Below are 23481 nucleotides of genomic sequence, written 5' to 3'. Positions count from 1 at the left end.
CGGTCATAAAAAATATGAATGTGAATAAACCGCAGATTGGCCAGCTCATCCTCCTCAGGCAATGACATCATCATCTATGAGAAAATAGCAAGTATTTTTGAAACGGTCTGAGATTCAAGTTTGAGGTGTTTTTTTTTAAGTGTTTTTTCTCCAATTTATGCTTTGGCCTCAAATACGTGTATAGGATGGGTAAACAATATTATTTGGGTATGAGTGAAGAGAATATGAACTTTTGAAAGAGATTTTCAATGGAGAGTTACTGTAAGTCAGAGGAAAATGAACAGTCTCATAATAAATCATTATACCAGTCAGCTAAAGGGTTACCCAAATTAAATGAACACTTGGTAAAAATAACACTTGGTTAAGTGTTACCAAAATTACAGGTGATACTCTGTGATTAGTTCAGGAAAATAGACATCTAAACAGGGGTTGGTAAAAATCACAGTTTGTACTTATACTAATAAAATAGGCACAAGTCAATGATAAAGATGACACTTCTTTCAGAAATCAGGTTATATAACAAAGTGGTTATTATTTTGTGTGATATTCCATTGCATACTTTAGTCAGGAACAGTGTGCATAACCATTCAAATGTTTCTTCCTTATGGATAAAATTAAACGTAAAGATGTTACAAATATTTATATTTTTTAAGCCAATAAAAACCAAGTCAATGTGAAAGTCGACATTGTTATATATAACATTGTTATATTTTCTTTATTCATCATATCATCATTTTACAAATTACAATATAAAGAACTAACAAAATTGATTTTTTTATTTATTTATGTGGCAGCATTGAACTATTTGGAAGTAATTCACTCGGTTTCTGTGGCAAGGCAGCACTCATGAAATTCAAATCAAATCAAACCATTTCCGTAGCTTAGCAGAATAATAGAGTTAAAGTTAAAGTGCACCATCAATGAGTGTGAACATTGATCCAAACATTCGCTCTCTTCCTGATTGAGCTAGTAATCAATTGACACCAAACGAATTGCACCTAATAGTTTCACATGCCCCTGTCTCCTCAATGACTTGCGCAACTCAGACTTTCATAACAATAATTTAACTTTCATGTCAATAAGAGATGTATTAGTTAAGCATGTACTTAATATGGAAACCGTAGTGCAGATCTCAAGTAAGAATACCAAAAACACAGGGTGAGCATGAGATGGTTTGGCCCAGTCAGAGGCAGATGGTTTGGCCCAGTCAGGGGATCCTTTAATACCACTGGTGGTTCAGTCCCTTTACAGGTTACTGTTGCCACCTGCAACACTGCTGCTACTCTCTATGCATACACAGCACACATTTATCACCCTACAGCACAAGGGAAATAGCTTGGTCCCAGATCGGTTTGTGCTGCTTAGCTGAGAGTTGGCTATTCAGCACTAACAGATCTGGGACCAGGCTACAGGGGAAAATACAATAATCACAAATGGGGAAAGTAGCTTTAGTCTCTGATTTCATTGTGCCAGTAAATCAAGAACGAGATACCCATCTTCAATTTCAAATCAAATACAGTCAAACTATGATATATTCATTTCCAAAATGCATAAAATTACGTTCCAGTATGTGTTATCACAATTTTCCGTTTTTGGACTTCCTGCAGTGGCCTCATAGGTGGAATGTTATAAATATTATTCATAATTTCATAATTAATAAACGTCTTTATTTTTTCAATGCCGAAAACTCGGTGTTTCTATTCCAACAGTTTTGTTATATTTCAGTCTTCTGTGATGTATATAAAGTTAATATTAGGATGCAGATTCAAAATGTAATACATTTCAACTCTATATCTGATTTGGTACAGGTGTTTTCTTTTTTTCAAGCCAATAACCATGTGTGTGAAGTGTATACTTCTGTTTTAAAGTAGATTTCTTTAAGACTACCAAGAAACACTCTGCATGACCCCGAATTAGCCCACTGCAGTAAAAGGTAAATGTAACTATGGACTTGTTTTAAGAGTTGGCTACCATGGAAAAATCAAGATTTCATTCTGTACAAGCGGAACTATAATTTCACTTGACTAGGAAAGATATTTTTTCTTTTGATAAATACAAAAACAATACAACAAAACTGAGTATTCAGTCACCATTCTGTAACAGTTTTTCATGTTTTGAATACAAACTTGGCATGTAAAAAACAAAAACAGAAGCATTGCACTTAACGCAGACTCACACGTAACTTATGGAATTGGGGTTACAAATGAAACACCTTGGGTGTGGGCTCACAACACATCGAGAAAACAGTGGATTGCTTACTGTGCAATGGTAAAACAGAATACAAAGGTAGATTTTTTATTAGAAAAAGTAAATCAGTACCTTTGGCAGTGCTGGATTTTCCACAGTGGGGCTCTCTAGTGTATATGAAGCCAAAGCTATGGCAAATACACTCCTTCATGAACACAGTACCCTTTCTGTTTCTCTGTCTGCATCCAAAAATGGTATCCTATTCTCTATTCAATGTAGTGCACTACTTTTGACCAGGACCCATAGGGCTCCAGTCAAAAGTAATACACTATGTAGGGAATAGTGTGCCATTTGGGAAGCAGCCTCTGTGTAACTTACCACCCCAATCTTACATATTAACTGAATAGGACTCATCACATTTCATGAATACGCACACTTCTCCCTGGCAACTCTTATGCATATTGCACCGTATGAATAGACTGAATTGATGAAACTTGAGGCTTCTAAGACGAGGGTTGCAACAATCCGACTCATCACGCACCTCGTTGGGAGACTGTTTAAACAGCAACTCTTCATCTATTCAGTCATAAGTCAAGCACAGCCACCGCTTTCCTCCCAAGCTTCTGTTCCGATCACTGGGAAAGGCATGATTTTCTGCACACAGTTTTTCCAGCAGTGATATGGTATAATTGAGACATCACGTTATGGCGAGCATTTACTCACGCCATAAGCAGTAGGTCAAGGGAGGGTGTGTGGAGGCTTCCCTTACTAAGACAGCCACCATGCTGTCAGCATAGACCCTCAATGTATTCCACTGGGTACGCTTTCCTTGTGGGGGAAAGCAACCATTTCTCTCGCATCTGCTTACTGCTCAGACATGGAAGGGACAAGCATGCTCTAGGCACTCTCTGTGAATATGGGAATTAATCCGTGCAACAAAAAAAATAAGGAAAAGAGGGGGAAAAAAATCTCAAATGGCTCCTAATGTGAGCACATTGCTCAGAGCTTTATTTTCCTTGCGGTCGACTGAATGCTCAAACTAGCCTTAATGCATTCAATTTTTTCCCCTTTCATATGGCCATTTTGTTTCGTATGACATCTTGTCAAATGAGTGTGAAGTCTGGGCAGGTTATGCTGCGATTAGGAAACTGCTAGTAACGGGAAAGCTCTTAGCTCTGACATCAAGAAACAAGGCCTTTCATGACATAGCCACAAAAAACATGGGAAAGAAATATGAACACAATAAAAATGATTTGAAAGGGTTTCGCAATTTCAATAGAATGTTAGCCCTCCTCCTGAGAACCCATGCACGTCTTTCCATCTCTGACAAGCTAAAGGCTTAGCATGATAAAACCACTAAGACATTTAGAAGTTTAACTGGAGAAGACAGGCTAATGTTTTAGCATGCTAAAGCTAGTTAGCAATTCAGGAGCTCGACTGGCTCGTGTAGTCTACTGCTCAATGAAAGCGGTTGTCACTAGTTACCACATACACAAAATAATAAAGCCCACCTATTTCTACAATTTCTCATCTTAAAAAGTGTTTTCATACCTTAATCCTAACTTTAACCACACTGCTAACCTTAAGCGTAAACCTAACCCCAACCTTAAATTAAGACCAAGAAGCACATTTTTTCCCCATGTATTTTTACGATAGCCAATTTGGACTTTGTGCTTGTGCTATCTAGTGGAAACCAGCCTTTTGCTGAGGCATACTGTACAGTGCCTTCAGAAAGTATTCACACCCCTTGACTTTTTCCACATTTTGTTATGTTACAGCCTGAATTTAAAATGGACTACATTGAGATTTTCTGTCACTTGCCTACACAGAATACCCCACAATGTCAAAGTAGAATTATGTTTTTAGAAATGTTCACAAATTCATAAAACATGTAAAGCTGAAATGTCTTGAGTCAATAAGTATTCAACCCCTTTGTAATGGCAAGCCTAAATAAGTTCAGGAGTAAACATGTGTTTAACAAGTCACATAATAAGTTGCATTGACTCACTTTGTGGGCAATAATAGTGTTTAACATGATTTTTGAATAACTACCTTATCTCTGTTCCTCACAAATACAATTATCTGTAAGGTCCCTCAGACGAGCAGTGAATTTCAAACACAGATTCAAAGACAGGGATGTCTTCCAATGCCTCGCAAAGAAGGGCACCTATTGGTAGATGGGTAAAAAAAACTCAGTTCCTAACTCAGTTGCCGGAGAGGGAGGAAATCGCTGAGGGATTTCACCATGGGGCCAATGGTGACTTTAAAACTGTTCCCGAGTTTAATAGCTGTGATAGGAGAAAACTGAGGATGGATCAACAACACTGTAGTTACTCCACAATACTAACCTAAATGACAGAGTGAAAAGAAGAAAGCCTGTACAGAATAAAAATATTCCAAAACATGCATCCTGTTTGCAATAAGGCACTAAATTAATACTGCAAATAATATGGCAAAGAAACTAACTTTATGTCCTGAATAGAAAGCATTATGTTTGGAGCAAATCCAACACAACACATCACTGTGTACCACTCTTCATATTTTCAAGCATGGTGGTGGCGGCATCATGTTATGGGTATGCTTGTCATTGGCAAGGACTAGGGCAGTGTTTCCCAACCCTGGTCCTCCGGTTCCCCCAACAGTACACATGTTATTGTAACCCTGGACAAGCACACCTGATTCAACTTGTCAACTGCACTGATTATTGTATTTTTTTATTTAAATTGAAAACATGGCTCAAATCTATCCAAACCTCTACACATGAGTTATCTGTGCTCAGTTATCTGAGTGGCCTAGTTACAGTTTTGACTTAAATCAGCTTGAAAATGTATGGCAAGACTGTCTAGCAATGATCAACAACCAACATGACAGAGCTTAAATAATTGTTTTGAGAATGATGTGCAAATATTGTACAATCCAGGTGTGCAAAGCTCTTAGAGACTTACCCAGAAAGACTCAGTTGTAATCGATGCCAAACGTGTAACATGTATTGACTCAGGGGTGTGAATACTTATGTAAATTAGATATCTGTATTTCATTTTCAAAACATTTTCAAAAATATCTAAAAACATGTTTAGTACCCTACGGCATTTGACATCTCAGGGAGAAAAACAAAAAACAATGAATATGATGCTTTCTCTACCACAACATATGGAGAATTCAGTCATACACTAAAGATCACTGATGCATATTTCCAGTTCTGTATCCTTGTTGTGAGACATGTTATGCATAATATTATCTTATTAATTCGGGTGAAAATACTCTCACAAATAAAGGGGTTCACACCTGTGGCCACAGTTAATTGCTGGATGTGTTGAATAAAAGCAGAATAGAGAAAGAAAGCTTTGTTAGATGTGGTTAGTTAGGGTACACTAGAGGTCAGTCCTCACTGGAGAGATGTCTGTTCTCTAGTTACATCCCTACTCACGTTTCAGAATTCAAGCAAAACTGCATCCAATTGGAAGTACATGACCAGAGATGAGAGGACAGGTGTGGCAGTTTTAAGGATGGTTGGGTTGTCTGACAGATATAGTGAAGTTCTGTGAGCCTATATGACAATTTGAGCAACCAAGTACATCGGTTTTTTTTGTTCCCCCCCCCCCCCCCCCAAAACAACCAAAGCTTTAGACAGTCATGTACAGGCAAAGCCATGACAAAGTAGAGAATAAATATGTAAGGCAATCAGACCAACAGTATGACTATTGAATATCCTGTGTGATGATGCCCTGTTCTTGTTTTCTCAGTTACTCTTTTGTTTTCTTCAAGACCTGGCAGTGTGTGTGTGTGTGTGTGTGTGTGTGTGTGTGTGTGTGTGTGTGTGTGTGTGTGTGTGTGCGCCACGCTGTGGGGGTCCATCCCTCCTACTAGATGTCCTCAGATTCTCCTCGCAGGTCTCTTTGGCACATATCTAACGTCTTCTGGTAGGCGCGGGCCATCATCGAGCCTGGGGGTTTCCGTTGTGGCGCGACCGAGACCTTTCCAGGACCGCGCGGCGGGTGTCTGAAGAGCGAGAGGGAGACGGAAAGAGAGAGAGAGAGGGAAAAAAAGAGAACAGGAAAGTGTTGTTAGAGTCATAGTAACACAAAGAGGGTGTGAGGGGTAAGAGGGAGGAAGGAGAGAAACATCAATAACAGAACCCAAGCTGATTAAGAAGAGAGCAGCACGGTGGAGGGGAAGAGACAAGAGGGGCCTGGAGTGGCGGTGCTTGCGTCTAGTGTCATAGTAACTGCCAAGGAAGAGCACAAACACAGCACACAACACACAGAGAGAGCGAGTGAGCAGGGGAGAGAGAGAGAGAGTGAGAGTGCGAGTGAGTAGGGGAGATGAAGAGATCAGAATTACCATAATTAGGCCGATAGCCGCTAATTATCAAAATCCAGAAAAGCGCTGTTCAATTCTACAACCACCTAAAAGGAAGCAATTCCCAAACCTTCCATAACAAAGCAATCCCCTACAGTGAGATGAACCTGGAGAAGAGCCCCCTAAGCAAGCTGGCCCCGAGGCTCTGTAGAATAAACAGACCCCACAGAGGCCTAGGACAGCAACAAAATAAGACCCAACTAAATCATGAGATAACAAAAAGATAATTACTTGATACATTGGAAAGAATTAACAAAAACACTGAGCAAACTAGAATGCTATTTCACCCTAAACAGAGAGTACACAGTGGCAGAATACCTGACCACTGTGACTGGCCCAAAATTAAGGAAAGTTTTGACTATGTACAGACTGAGCATAGCCTTGCTATTGAGAGAGGCCGCCGTAGGCAGACCTGGATCTCAAGAGAAGACTGTCTATCTACACACTACCCACAAAATGAGGTGGAAACTGTGATGCACTTCCAAACCTCCTGCCAAATGTATGACCATATTAGACACACATATTTCCCTCAGATTACACAGAGGCACAAAGACTTCAAAAACAAATCCAATTTTGATAAACTCCCATATCTATTGGGTGAAATACCAGTGTGCCATCATAGCAGCATTATTTGTGACCTGTTGTCACTAGAATAGGGCAACCAGTGAAGAACAAACACCATTGTAAATACAATGTTTATTTATTTCCCCTTTGTACTTTAACTATTTGCACATCGTTACAACACTGAATATAGGCATAATATAACATTTGAAATGTCTCTATTCCTTTGGAACTTATGTGAATGTTATGTTTACTGTTCATTTTATATTGTTTCACTTATCTTGCTTCACTTGCTTTGGCAATGTAAACATGTGTTTCCAATGTCAATAAAGCCCTTTGAATTGATTTGAGAGAGAAGGAGTGAGCAGGGGAGAGAGAGAGGGAGAGAGAGTTAGTTAGTGAGAAGGGGAGAGGGAGAGCGAGCGAGAGCGAGTGACTGAGTGACTGAGTGAGCAGGGGAGAGGGAGAGAGAGAGAGTGAGCAGGGGAGAGAGAGAGAGTGAGAGAGAGAGTGAGTGAGCAGGGGAGAGAGAGAGAGGGAGAGAGAGTTAGTTAGTGAGAAGGGGAGAGGGAGAGCGAGCGAGAGCGAGTGACTGAGTGAGCAGGGGAGAGGGAGAGAGAGAGAGTCAGCAGGGGAGAGAGAGAGAGTGAGAGAGAGAATGAGTGAGCAGGGGACAGAGAGGGAAAGAGCGAGAGATCGAGAGGGCACGAGTGAGCATGGGAGAGGGAGAGAGATTTTTTATTTCATTTCACTTTTGTTTATTATCTATTTCACTTGCTTTGGCAATGTAAACATATGTTTTCCATGCCAATAAAGCCCTTGAGTTGAATTGAAATTGAATTGAGAGAGAGAGAGCACAAGTAAGCAGGAGAGGGAGAGAGCGAGTGAGCAGGGGAGAGGGAGAGAGAGAGCGAGAGAGCAGGGGAGAAAGAGAGAGAGTGAGCAGGGGATAGGGAGAGTAAGTAGGGGAGAGGAAGAGAGAGAGTGCGAGTGAGCAGGAGAGAGAGATAGAGAGCGAGTTAGCAGGAGAGAGAGATAGAGAGCGAGTGAGCAGGGAAGACAGAGAGAGCGAGAGAGAGAGAGCAGGAGAGAGAGAGAGAGGGATAGCGATAGAGCAGGGGAGAGAGAGAGAGCGAGCAGGGGAGACGGAGAGAGAGCGAGCAGGGGAGATGGAGAGAGAGCGAGAGAGTGAGCAGGGGAGAGAGCGAGAGAGAGAGAGGTGGTTTCCTTTGGTTAGTTTCAGACAGGCATGATGAGGTGCGTTGTTGCTAATTTCTATTAAGTCTTCCAATATTTCCATAAGAGGTTTCACTCCGGCTGCTCCTGTGAGCCAACCAGTTAGAACACTTTGGGTAGGCTGCGTCGGCCCACTCTCACCTCTCCATAATAGAGTTATACAAACACCCCCTCCCTCCAGAAGGCCAACTGTGGCTGCCCATGGCTACTCATGGCACCGGCCCTGCCATGCAAGGTGGCAGGTGGGTTGGGCGGCACTGGATGGCCAGGAAGCGAGTTATCCACGGAAACAAGGTAGCTAGCTACGCCCACACGAGCCTCCCCTGGCGGTCTCCAAATCTGGCGCCGCCATGCTGCCACGGTGGTGCCCATTACTCAGTGCCAGCTGTGGGGTGCCAGGCGTCCTGGGCTGGGCGTTGTTTAATGGCGCCGGCTCCATCCATCACGTCAGGTAATGAGCTAAGAGTGATTGTGACGGCGGCGGTGTGCATATGTCTCCACCACCAGGATTCCCAACAGACGCCTCAGATGGAGGGAGAACATGCAGATGGTGCACAGGAGGAGAGGGGGGAGAAGGATGGAGGAGAGAGAGCTGTGGGGGGGTAACAGATAGGGAGAGAGTAAAAGAGAGAGAGAGAAAGAGAGAGTGGGAGAGGGAGAGAAAGAAAGCAAAGCAGATATAAAAAAAGAGAGTTAGGAACCTAGAGATAGAAAGAGAGAGCAAGCGAGAGAGAGAGAGAGAGATGGAGAGAAATCCAGAGAGATATACTGTATATGTATGGAAAGCGAGAGATGTGCTATATGCTTCTTGTTGCATTGAGTTGGTGAAAGTTACAGCCTGCGACCTTCTGAACTTGGCATGCTCCGTATTGCAGAGAACATCTGAGCGACATTCCTCAATCACCCTCTCTTTCATCCATTCCGTCTTCAAAAACGCTTCCAAGGGTTTCACCGTGCCTGAGGGGCAAGCTCAAACTCCTTTCGCAGGCGCCAAATGTTCCACGCAAACCACCACCAATGTTAAAAAATCGAATAAAACGAGAGACCAAGGAAGAACTTTTTAAAAATCCCGAAAACCTCCATGTCCGATTTCTCGCCTTTGCCATTTGCAATTCCAATCAAGGTGACCTCATTTCGGGGCGAGCACTCGCCTTTAACGTTGAGCCCATCAGAACAGCAGTGCTTGGAGAATACAGTTCTCCTCCCTTTAATCCTGGGGTCAGAATTGACTGTATCTATTACCAGACGTGGGAGGGAGAAGAGGAGGAGGAGAGAAGAGAGATGAAAGACAAAAGGGAGAGGGACTGTGCATGGCCAAGAGATGAAGAGGAGGATGGAGCGAGAAAAAATAAACACTTCAACACTTCCAGGAAATTATTTTCGTCTTCAGTTTGGAATTGCTTTGAAGATTTGAAGTTATACATTATGTGCTAAAGACTAGAAGATGTTCTTGAACTTGTTCGGTGCGGCAAACAACCGGCCATTGTGTGAGGAATATTAACATTGGAAAGGCACAAGTTAAATTGAAACTACTTCGTTAAGGTCGGCATGAAGAGACTTGAACATCTTCTTGAACTTGTTCATTGCAGTGAAGAACCAGCCACTGCATATAGAAGGTGGAAATTGTAAATGGTTCAAACCATCACCGCAAGTTGAATGCCAACGACTGTGCTAACGTCGTCATAATGAGACACAAATCATCTTCAAGAGAATCAAACATCTTAAAATGATTTGGTGCATTGTTTGCCAGCCATTGAGTGCAGAAATTAAAACAAAACATTCAAACCAACCTTTTCATTCAGGAGACCGCACAACAGTTTTAAAATAACATGGGTAATTGCATCAAGCCTATTGTTAAAGGTATGGGGAAGCTTTTACTTGGCGAGAGAAGGGAAGAAAAAAAAGGGGGCAGTAAAATCAAATGCATCTCCACTTGGAGGATACCTCAGAGTGGAACCATCTCCCCTTGGAGGATGCCTCAGAGTGGAACCATCTCCCCTTGGAGGATGCCTCAGAGTGGAACCATCTCCCCTTGGAGGATGCCTCAGAGTGGAACCATCTCCACTTGGAGGATGCCTCAGAGTGGAACCATCTCCCCTTGGAGGATGCCTCAGAGTGGAACCATCTCCCCTTGGAGGATGCCTCAGAGTGGAACCATCTCCCCTTGGAGGATGCCTCAGAGTGGAACCATCTCCCCTTGGAGGATGCCTCAGAGTGGAACCATCTCCCCTTGGAGGATGCCTCAGAGTGGAACCATCTCCCCTTGGAGGATACCTCAGAGTGGAACCATCTCCCCTTGGAGGATGCCTCAGAGTGGAACCATCTCCCCTTGGAGGATGCCTCAGAGTGGAACCATCTCCCCTTGGAGGATACCTAAGAGTGGAACCACCCCCCCCCCCCCCCCGGAGGATATCTCAGAGTGGAACCGTTTGCTTCTCAATAGCCTTTCCAGTTCGCATCATCAGGTATAAAACCCCTCCAGTTTGCATCATCAGGAATAAAATCCCTCCAGTTCGCATCATCAGGAATAAAACCCCTCCAGTTCGCATCATCAGGAATAAAACCCCTCCAGTTCGCATCATCAGGTCTAAAACCCCTGCAGTTCGCATCGTCAGGTATAAAACCCCTCCAGTTCGCATCATCAGGAATAAAACCATTCCAGTTTGCATCATCGGCAAAAAACCCTTCCAGTTTGCATCATCGGGGAAAAACCCTTCCAGTTCGCATCATCAGGTATAAAACCCTTCCAGTTCGCATCGTCAGGTATAAACGCCAATCTTTCCTCCCCACATCAATCTAGCGACAACAACTGCACAAACAGTGGCCATTTCTATTGAGAGACTAAACATTACAGCTATCCTCTACACAGAAATTAAAACACTTACCCAACACCCATAGACACACACACTATACAAGGACAACCACACATCAGACAACTTCAAGCGTATTTCTGTCTTCTGGTTTTGATGGCTTACTTTACCTGCTTCTCCCTGAGGCGACATCTTTCAGTTAGTGAAGACGCAGAAGCACAAGAGAAGGAGAAAGGAGGAATTGACAAAAGAAGAACAGCATTCCTGGTTACAGTGGGGACTTGTCTAGCTCTCACAGAACTTAATTAAATGCAAATGACTGGCATTGTTTCTCGAGTGGTGAAGCAGCGCACCAAGGGGCATGGGTAAAGAGTGACGTACACATCACACAACACACACACGCACGCGCACACTCTAAGGGGTGTATCACAATGTATCACAATGATCCACGCCACAGGGAGACAGCGTCTATAAGCAAAGGGTAATACGAAGTGAGGATGCCAACATGACTAAACAGTCTAACCAACCACGCACGCGTACACACACACACACACACACACACACACACACACACACACACACACACACACACACACACACACACACACACACACACACACACACACACACACACACACACACACACACACACACACACACAGCTCTCATCTGATTGGCTGAAAGGCATGCTGAGAAAATGCCATTTCATGTTGTGATGGAGTGATAGGGGAGCTCCCGCATCTCTGGTGCGTTCCCTGCAAAAGAGATTAAAACCCATAATGGGTTTTGTGTTACTGTCATCTTTTACTAATTACACAGAATTACATCATCAGCAGGGCCTGTGATCTGAACGCTAAGGGAAAGCCTGTCAGTCATCTATCAAAGCCTTCCCAGTAAGATCTTCCAGGGATCCCTATAAAGAGGAAGACTATTCCGGATGATGAATGTTAAAGTTCATTACCATCTGGGATCGCCAAGGTTTTGGACAACTACAAAGACACGCTGTTCATATCCATCAGGGTTAAGAAAACAGTGGTTAAGGTAAACATAATCACCATCCTTCTCTTAGGATGAGAAAAGATACACAGCAGACCAGGCCTAGGTTCTGTTTCTTCTGGATTGTGATTGAATAGGGCTTTTCTGCATACTGAATCCTTACTCAAATTATTTGTTGACGCACTAGTGCACGCGTCCCCATACACACTACCCCCCCCCCCCCCCCCCCCCCCCAAACACACACACAATACTTTATATTTCAATGAGACAAAAGAAATAAGGGGTAATTAAATATTTTCTGTGCCACATGTCAACACACAGTGTTTACTCCCAGTTCTCTGAGAGTTAGGCTCCCCGCTGCTGCTTCTACAAGAGTATGTGGACACCCCTTCAAATTAGTGGATTCGGCTAGTTCAGCCACACCCGTTGACAGGTCTATAAAATAGAGCACACAGCCGTGCAATCTCCATAGACGAACATTGGCAGTAGAATGGCCTTACTGAAGAGCTCAGTGACTTTCAACGTGGCACCGTCATAGGATGCCACCTTTCCAACAAATCACGCTACCTGCCCCAATGCATAGTGCCAACGGTAAAGTTTGGTGGAGGAGGAATAAAGGTCTGGGGCTGTTTTTCATGGTTCAGGCTAGGCCCCTTAGTTCCAGTGAAGGGAAATCTTAATGCTATAGTATACAATGACATTCTAGATGATTCTGTGCTTCCAACTTTGTAGCAACAGTTTGGGGAAGGCCCTTTCCTGATTAAGCACGACAATGCCCCCCTGCACAAAGCGTGGTCCATACAGAAATGGTTTGTTAAGATCGGTGTGGAAGAAATTAACTAGTCTGTACAGAGCCCTGACCTCATCCTCATCGAACACCTTTGGGATGAATTGGAACACCGACTGCGAGCCAGGCCTAATCACCCTACATCAGTGCCCGACCTCACTAAGGCTCTTGCGGCTAAATGGAAGCAAGTCCCTGCCACAATGTTCCAACATCTATTGGAAAGCCTTCCCCTCAAGAGTAGAGGCTGTTAGAGCAGCAAAGGAGGGACCAACTCCATATTAATGCCCATGATTTGGGAATGAGATTTTTGACGAGCAGGTGTCCACATACTATTGGCCATGTAGTGTAACTCTCCCTCAAATATTCTCCCTCGCCTCAGCCAGGGCTGGTGGCTGCGGAGTAATGGAGCTCCCAGAAACACCACAAACAAGATATATAAATGGGATGCAGGGGGGGGAGAACAGCTATTTCTTTGGCTTTCACTTATAGGGTTGCAGGAGCAAAACTACAGTTTGCACCTGTTAGGGTTGAACTGGCTATTTGTATGCATAACTTATATAATATACTGGGGAAGCTATGCAAAGTACATAAACTACGAGTAAATCAACTGTTGAAGACAAGAAGAACTACAACCGGCAACAGGAAGTGCGTCACGACGCTGGGATCAGCCTACACGCCGACGACAGGAGGAGCAAGTTTAAACCACGCTCCTCCTCCCTCGGACAGGCCAGCATTGAGAGGGAACTATCTCTGTCAGTATAAAAGAGAGAACAATAGAATGTGACGCCCTCTTCTCTGTTTTGCCCTGCGAGGTAAAACAGCGAGACCGTATATATACGAACCACACATATACCACGCACGTGTTTGCATTAATTAAAGTACAGCTAAATCAGAAGTCACTATGTGCTGACTATTTTGTTCTGATACCAGAAACGAACTGTCGCAACATTAACGCCACCACAACAGAAGCTCTTTCAAAGGTAAGATCATTTTTTGGGGATGTGGAAAAACTGGAATCCGACTGAATGGTAACTTAAGTTTTGGAGGAGGGGAGGGGGGAAAGCTGGAGAGAAAGCGGGTGAGACAGAAAAAGAGAGGGGGAGAAGGAGGGAGAGAGTGGAGAGAGAAAGGGGAGAAGGAGAGTGGAAGAGGGGGAGGAGTGGAGGGATGGAGATTAAAATAACATGGGCAGACTGTGACCCTTTGAAATCTGATCTCATATCAGTCTTTAGGTGATCTATCAGTTGCAGTTGAAATGTATAGTCTACAACACAGACTTAATTTAGGAGGTTTAGGGGATTACTAGGAGCAGCCTCCAGCATGACTTTACATTTAGGAGGTTTAGGGGTGTAAGGGGTGCGTAACTGGTGGCAGGGAAGTCAGACGCAGGAGAGCAGAACTAGGTAATAGCCGGAGCAGTTTAATTCCAAAACGCCATCAAGAAAATAACAACTTGGGTACAAAACCCGACGCGCACCAGTCAACATGTGCACAAGCATTTACAAACAAACAATATCACACAAAGACATGGGGGGAACAGAGGGTTAAATACACAACACGTAATGAGGGAATGAAAACCAGCTGTGTGGGAAAACAAGACAAAACAAAACAAATGGAAAATGAAAAATGGATCGGCGATGGCTAGAAGACCGGTGACGTCGACCGCCGAACACCGCCCGAACAAGGAGAGGAACCGACTTCGGCAGAAGTCGTGACAAGGGGATTACTAGGAGCAACCTCCTGCATGACTTTACATTTAGGAAGATTAGGGGATTACTAGGAGCAACCTCCTGCATGACTTTACATTTAGGAAGATTAGGGGATTACTAGGAGCAACCTCCTGCATGGCTTTACATTTAGGAAGATTAGGGGATTACTAGGAGCAACCTCCTGCATGACTTTACATTTAGGAAGATTAGGGGATTACTAGGAGCAACCTCCTGCATGACTTTACATTTGTCTGATCAGCTTCTGTTATAGGCATACATTCATTAGCTGCGTGACAGCGTCTGAGAAAATACAGAAGATTGACAGACGTGGAGGGACGCATTATCAATAAAACAGAATTTGAACTGTGTAACAAATATAACCCTGTCATATACCGTCGGAGTTACCTTGATTTATGTAAACTCATTGCTATCTATTTCATTGCTCATTGCTAACATTGCTATCTATTTCCTAACACTAACTCAACAAACAGCTAGAGCTCGCAGAGACCTGGATGGAGTTAATCTTTGCTCGTCATGTCCGTTTCGTAGATTTCAATCACGCACTGGGTCGTCTGTGATGTAGCACGCTGCTTGCCGCACACACACTGATGAATGACCCAGATACTCAATACAACCTTTCTCTCTCCCAACCCCAACTGCCCCTCTCTCACAAATCTACCTTAAGGACTGCATTAAAGTACTGACCGGCCGGGCCCTTTAGCCCCTTATTTGAAAAGATGCAGCATCTTAACTCATTTTGCTACAGGCCTTGCTTTTTCCTTTGCCCACTGCTGTGCCGCTCCACTCCCCACTCACTCCTCACCCCACACTCCTCCATTGTCTGCTGCCCCCTCTCCCTCGTTCTCTCTCTCTCCCCTGCTCGCTGTGGCTGAAAGGGGAGTAGGGGCTGAGAGTAATGTCTCTTGACAGCTCGGCACACAATACGGCGCAGGAGAGCTGGAAATCACTACACGTGTCCATAAACAAATGCTTATTTTTAGAGGAAAGAAAGGGTACTAGTTTATCTCCTCAGCGGGACGGCCTTGACAGGTTTGTACCAGGGACAAACAGTAAGACGGGAAGAGAGATAAAAGCTGTGTGTTTGTGTGTGTGTGTGTCAATCTCAAAAGAAAAAGTCCAAACTCCTTCGTCTGCAGCCCTAGCTTGTGCTCTGTCCTCTATTTTTGATTGAAAACAACAAGCTTGACAGGCAGCTGGTACTTATGATCTCTCATTGGGCCATCTCACATTCAGAGATCCCTTCTGATATCTGGACTGGAGGTGATTTATTTAGCCACAGAACAATGCTTCCTGGCATTCTTCGGACCCGTCGAGGCAACACACAAACGCACCAAAAAGCAGAAAGATGAAAACGTTCTTGCAATCGATCAAGCGCTAGCGGCAAAACTCCCATTCATGATCATCTTCTCAGTACTAGATTTCAGGAAGCAGGCTTCAAGACAAAAAAAACTTCAAATGTGCATACACTCCTCAAATCGTTAGGGTGCCTTCTCAATGCATGTTTGAGATTCACCACTAGGCTAGCTGTCCGTATTGACAAAAGGCTAGCGTTGGGTTGGGGTATATAATGCTGTGGGGATGCTAGTATGGACAGTGGGCCTTTTGGGGGGGGGGGGGGGGTCATTAGCAGCCTGAGCCTGCAGCCGGGGGGCAATCTGGGTTTGGAGTCAGCAACGGACACAGATGGGGTCTGGGGCAGCTAGGGCCTTTTCCAGGACAGCAGGTAATCAATCCATCAGGCCCCGACACAGGGCTGCCCGAGGGGGACCATCGCTGATGCTCCAAGACTGATTGGGGGCTCGGCAGGAGGCCAGGGTGGGCATCGGGGCCCTAGCTGCTCCAGTGAGAACAGAGCTGGGCCAAGCTCGACCACGAGCCAGTAAACTGACCTGGTTCTGCACAGCTCGGCTTGTCTCCGCCTCGCCACCGCTTGTCATCTGTACCCGTGTGTTAAAGTGGCTGCAGCCAAAAACACACACCTTTAACCATAACATATCATTCCATGATAACATAGGCCAACATCAATCAAAACACTTAGAGAAATAACAGCATCGTTCCCCTTGGCGAAAAAAACACATCACTGTCTCCATTACCTAGAATCCCTCACCATCCAATTCAACCAAATGTCACCACAGAAATAGCTGTGAATTGCCTGTAATTATATGTGTGACCTGAATGCATGTATGTATGTAAGCAGGCAGAGAGGATAACAGGGAGTGCGGAGGAGCCTAATTGCTGCAGACACTCTTGCTGCTGCTGGAGCCGCTTAAACAAGGGTCTAATTCTGAGGCCTGCAGAGCCGTAATACACCAGCCTGCAGGAAGAGAGCTAAACCAGCAGCACTGCTTTGATTAACATCTGAATCAGTAGACAGAGAGATAGTTAGACAAATTGATGCTAAGATATAGTTTGACAGACAGATGGGAGCGTAAATGGATGGTTTGGCAGAGTGATAAAGTACATAGACTGATGGATCACCAAACAAATACAGGAACAAAATGCCGGGTTGTGGAAACAAAAGCCTTGGTGATGATGGGAACGCCAGATAATGCCGGGTTGTGGAAACAAAAACCTCTGCGATGATGGGAACGCCAGATAATGCCGGGTTGTGGAAACAAAATCCTCGGCGATGATGGGAACGCCAGACAGAAAGATAAACACAGATAGATCATGTTGATATGAGGGTGGATTGTTGGGGGTTTGGTGGGGAGATCGGTAGATTGTTTATTCTATTTGTTTGCCCAAAACGAGAGTTGATTTAGCTGTATACTTGTTCTGAGGGTGCCTGTTGTCCCCACTCTGAATGTCATGGGGAGGGGTTCTATGTAGAAATCCATCCTTTTAAACCACACGGTGAGGGAGGACTGACATATTCATACAAATCCACAACATGGCAGTGGGGATTTGAGGGCCCACTCTTAAACTAGCGTAAATCACTGAGGGAAGTAACGACACCATTACGATGGGCTAACCTTTGACCTTGGGAAGAGCGCTATGGGCTGGGGGGTTGGAGGTAGGATGAGAGAGGGAGTGGAGTAAAATAATACAACCAGGAATGAATAGGAGGGTAAACACACATAGGCTGTTTACGCACCTATTTGTTGAAGTATATAGCGCTTACACACCTTTTAGGCTACATTTTAGCATCAGCATTCACATTACTCGCCGCCCATGAACTCATTGTCATCACATTCATCGATCTTTTCCTTCACTATACATCCCCGAATAACACCAAACATGTCAATATAATAGTCCTACAGTACTGAGCTGATGGGATGCCTACTTTAAGACTCAAAACAAAATGGACGCCCTGACAACTCAATGCCTCATTACCGTTGGATTCCGTTGATGACCTCAAAATGACAAGACAGGGGCATTGGAGGGTCTGAAAGGGGCCGTCTCCTACTCTGCTGTTCCTTCAGGGACCTGAGGGGGACCAAGCGGGCACCGCGAGACAGCCCTGAGAAGTGTTGCAGGGCTTTTAATAGACAGCGGGGCCCAGAAAATCATGGCCTTTAGAGGTGCTGCATCTCTCACTGTCTGACAGCCTACAGGGGCTTTGGCTACCACAATGACACCTTCAGAGTGCACTCTCAATGACACACACGCACCAACACACACACACAGGTGCATATCCTCAGATACACATAGGAGGCAGGCACAAAAACACACACAGTCAGCGACTTGCCTAGTGTTTAGAGAGCGGGCCAACAACCGGGGGATTGCCAGTTCAAATCCCGGGTCCGATGGGAAGAATTTGGCGGGAAGTGTGCTGGCAACCGAAGGGTTGCTGGAATCAAATCCTAGATGCCATTACCTGCCATTGTGCCCGTGAGCAAGGCACTTAACCCCCCACAACAACAGCTCCCTGGGTGCCCAGTGTGGCAGCCCCCCGCACCTCTCCAAAACCTCTATATGCATGTGTATGTACTGTATGTGTGTCTTTAGGAGGGGTTGGGCTAAAAGAGGAAGTCACATTTCAGTTGGACCTTGTGTGCAATTGACCAATAAAGTGATCTTATAAACACACGCACAGATGAGGAGACAAAGACACACACACCCATTCACAAACCATGAGAAATAACACCTGATGAGTGGACTCTAAGCAGTCTATTGAGATTGTGAAAACAGACCAGTATTCACCTGAGAAAGGGGTTATGAAAAGAAAGACGTGTTGCTGCCATAGTAAAAGATCACAATATACTTCTATAAAAGAACAACAACAGCATGCAGTAAATATCCACAGTGAAAAATAGGCAAAGAACAGCTATTATGACCATTGTTCAGTAATATGGGTCTGGATATATGGAATCTAATGTCCCTCAGATACCCCGCAGGTACTGTACTCTGCACACCCAAACACTCAAGTCCCTTGTTTCTCATCACAAAACCTCAAACTATAAGTTTGCAAAAAGTCTACCCTGGGAAAGTTCTCCCCACAAGAAAACGTGCCCCCGGGCCATTCTCAAACCTGGTTACTTTCATCAGGACCCTCTCCCATCCTCGCCTTATGGTGTTAAAGACATTTTTTTTTTTAATGTGTTCCAGCACACAAAAAGAGCCAAGAGAAATCATGGCGGTGCAGTGAGGGTATAAAAGGAGCCTCTTTCCTCAACAACATCAGACCCATTTGGTGAAGAAGATGCCAAAGATGCTGTGTTTCGCGTGGCTTGGCATTAAAGACAGAGCTCTCTCTTCTCTCCACTCTAAATCATTAATCGGTTGGCGCTCCCGGATGTACACAAATCAACCTGGTATGGGCCGCACTTCACTCTTTCCCATGATGCTTTGTACTTAGGATGTGAAGTCTAGCACTTTGATTTATCTGATGCCCTCTCAGCTAAGGGAGGGGAGGCAAGTGAGGTGCCATGTTACTGCATCATACTCATTCTAAAGGGCCAAGGCGGAATGTGCAGTTCCCTCCTCAATACCCTGTAGGAAACTGATTCTCGAACAGTACAGAAGGAGATACAAAAGCCTATATCTAAATCACTGCAATCAACTGACAGAGAGTAAGAGTACTCCAGAGTAATCCATTCAATAGGACTCGATGTTTAAGTAAGGTTGTAGATGTTTAAGTAAGGTTGTAGATGTTCAGTAAGGTTGTAGATGTTCAGTATGACTGGATGTTTAAGTAAGGTTGTAGATGTTCAGTATGACTGGATGTTTAAGTAAGGTTGTAGATGTTCAGTATGACTGGATGTTTAAGTAAGGTTGTAGATGTTCAGTATGACTGGATGTCTAAGTAAGGTTGTAGATGTTCAGTATGACTGGATGTCTAAGTAAGGTTGTAGATGTTCAGTATGACTGGATGTCTAAGTAAGGTTGTAGATGTTCAGTATGACTGGATGTTTAAGTAAGGTTGTAGATGTTCAGTATGACTGGATGTCTAAGTAAGGTTGTAGATGTTCAGTATGACTGGATGTCTAAGTAAGGTTGTAGATGTTCAGTATGACTGGATGTCTAAGTAAGGTTGTAGATGTTCAGTGTGACTGGATGTTTAAGTAAGTTTGTAGATGTCACAGTGCAAACAGTCTGCTCTGTTTCCTTTCACTGTGAGAGCTAAAATATGTAGGCTATGCATGCATCTTCCTTAATCACGGCTGCCACTTACTCTGTGTAGCACAGTTAGGGGTCCACCACTGACCTGGGACGTGTGTGGGTGTGTGTGTGTTTTAGGTTGTTTTCCACACGGAGCGCACCAACATGTCCCTCAAGACATCCCGGGCGACAATGGATCTTTGCGGGAATAAAACATTCATCACTTATTTACCAAAAAGGAAGACGATTTTTCTGCAGAGAAGCCCCCGAGAGATGGCATTCACATGCCAGCACCGGTGCCACTTTACCCGCAAGGTTTTCAATAAAACAAGCAAACAACACGATTCCAACACCTATAAATAAGTGATCGTTCCTGAATAAAGTGATGTACACAGGTCCTCTCACTGAGGCTCCTCATCACTCTTTTATGGGGCTTTGCTTTGCCCCTTCGGAGGAGCGGGGGAGCAGGGGAATGAGGGAAACCGGTAACAAGGGAAACACGGACGTGGTTGAAGGAGGTGGCTCCTGTTCCGGAACCTAATTTGGTGGCACAACATTGGTTAGGATCCCAATGTGTATTTTGAAGCATTTACGAGTGCAAAAAGCAACAAGGGAGGAGGCTGTCACCAACCTCTCTGCCTCTCTCTGTTTTCTCTCTGCTTTTCTCTCTGTATCTTTCTCTCTCCGTGACTCTTTCTCCCTGTATATCTGCATCATGATAACATGCTGTAAAATCCCCATCCTCCGAGTTGTGTTTGTTTTTACTTCCCTGTTTCTCTTTCATTCAATCGGAGCGACAGGGTGTGCAGTAAGCGGTTTGAACATCTCAGTGGATGGCTCGCCAGATGCTTGGGCGTCTGTCATTGTGAGCTATTGTTAGCTAGTTTTTGATTAGGTTTACATGAGGAAAAGCCATGAAATATGAGATCATTCTGAGAATATGAGACAGGATCAGTAGTGACCCCAAGACCGGGCTTTAACCTGGCTGTCACCTGGCTGTCACCTGGCTCTAACTTGGCTGTAACCTTGATGTCACCAGGCTGTAATTTGGCTGTCACCTGGCTGTCACCTGGCTCTAACTTGGCTGTAACCTGGCTGTCACCTGGCCACACCTGGCTCTAACTTGGCTGTAACCTGGCTGTAACCTGGCTGTCAGCTGGCTCTAACTTGGCTGTAACCTGGCTGTCACCTGGCAGTCACCTGGCTATAACTTGGCTGTGACCTGGCTGTAACCTGGCTGTCAGCTGGCTCTAACTTGGCTGTAACCTTGCTGTCACCAGGCTGTAATTTGGCTGTCACCTGGCTGTTACCTGGCTGTTACTTGTCTGTCACCTGGCTGTTACTTGTCTGTCACCTGGATGTAACTTGGCTGTCATTTTGCTGTCATCAGGCTGCAACTTGGCAGTCACCTGGCTGTCACCTAGCTGTCATCTGGCTGTTACCTGGCTGTTACCTGGCTGTAACATGGCTGTAACCTGACTGTCACCTTGCTACAACTTGGCTGTAACCTGGCTGTCAGAGTCCCTCCTGGTAGAAACACAAACATACAACCAGTAGTGAAAACTGATTAGAGAATCTCCAGTCCTATTAGAAAATCTCCAGTACTATTAGAGAATCTCCAGTACTATTAGAGAAACTCTAGTACTATTAGAGAATCTCCAGTACTATTAGAGAATCTCCAGTCCTATGAATCTCCAGTCCTATTAGAGAATCTCCAGTATTATTAGAGAATCTCCAGTATTATTAGAGAATCCCCAGGATTATAAGAGAAACTCAAGTACTATTAGAGAATCTCCAGTATTATTAGAGAATCTCCAGTACTATTGGAAAATCTCCAGTCCTATTAGAGAATCTCCTGTCCTATTAGAGAATCTCCAGTCCTATTAGAGAATCTCCAGTCCTATTAGAGAATCTCTAGTACTATTAGAGCATCTCCAGTAATATTAGGGAATCTTCAGTATTATTAGTGAATCTCCAGTACTATTAGAGAATCTCCAGCAATATTAGAGAATCTCCAGCAATATTAGAGAATCTCCAGCAATATTAGAGAATCTCCAGCAATATTAGAGAATCTCCAGTATTATTAGAGAATCTCCAGTATTATTAGAGAATATCCAGTGCTATTAGAGTATATCCAGTACTATTAGACAATCTAAAGTACTATTAGAGAATCTCCAGCAATATTAGAGAATCTCCAGCAATATTAGAGAATCTCCAGCAATATTAGAGAATCTCCAGTATTATTAGAGAATATCCAGTATTATTAGAGAATATCCAGTGCTATTAGAGTATATCCAGTACTATTAGACAATCTAAAGTACTATTAGAGAATCTCCAGCAATATTAGAGAACCTCCAGTACTATTAGAGAACCCCCAGTCCTATTAGAGAATGTCCAGTCCTATTAGAGAATCTCCAGTCCTATTAGAACATCTCCAGTCCTATTAGAGAATGTCTAGTACTATTAGAGCATCTCCAGTAATAATAGAGAATCTCCAGTACAATTAAAGAATCTCCAGTACTATTAGAGTATCTCCAGTACTATTAGAGAATCTCCAGTCCTATTAGAGAATATCCGGTCCTATTAGAGAATCTCCAATACTATTAGAGAATCTCCAGTACTATTAGAGAATATCCAGTACTATTAGAGAATCTCCAGTACTATTTCAGCATCAGTTTCCAGAAGATCTACGTGTGTTGTGTGCTGTTCAGAAACCAGTTACAAAACAGAGACATGTACACACGCATACACCAGACCCTACAGCCCATCCACACACACATACGAACACAGACACCCTACAACCCATCCATACACACAGATACCCTACAACCCATCCATACACACAGACACCTACAACCCATCCACACACACCCTACAACTATTCCCCACACACACAGACATCCTACAACCCATCCATATACACACACACACACACACACACACACACACACACACACACACACACACACACACACACACACACACACACACACACACACACACACACACACACACACACACACACACACACACACTCACTCTACAACCCATCCACACATACACCCTTCAACCCATCCACACAAAGCCTACAATTCATCCACACACACCCTACAACCCATCCACACACACCCTACAACCCATCCACACACACACACCCTTCAACCTGTCCACACACACACACACACACACACACACACACACACACACACACACACACACACACACACACACACACACACACACACACACACACACACACACACACACACACACA

General features: G+C 44.1%; 1 protein-coding gene across 5 annotated transcripts in view; it reads right to left on the bottom strand.

Moving 5' to 3' along the window:
• Nucleotides 1-674: 674 nt before the first annotated feature.
• diaph2 (diaphanous-related formin 2) overlaps nt 675-23481 on the bottom strand; it is a 754395-nt gene continuing 731588 nt past the window's right edge. For all 5 annotated transcript variants that reach the window (XM_082975098.1, XM_082975097.1, XM_082975100.1 and 2 more), the window contains one exon: nt 675-6186. In XM_082975098.1, coding sequence (XP_082831224.1) covers nt 6122-6186 — 65 coding nt within the window. In that variant the 3' untranslated portion in view covers nt 675-6121. The remainder of the gene's footprint in view (nt 6187-23481) is intronic.

This window comes from Salmo salar, chromosome 05, assembly GCF_965601325.2.
Source record: "Salmo salar chromosome 05, fSalSal1, whole genome shotgun sequence".
In the NCBI taxonomy this organism is placed as follows: domain Eukaryota; kingdom Metazoa; phylum Chordata; class Actinopteri; order Salmoniformes; family Salmonidae; genus Salmo; species Salmo salar.
Note: the sequence above shows the minus strand (reverse complement) of the source record. Positions and strands in the feature narration are given on the sequence as shown.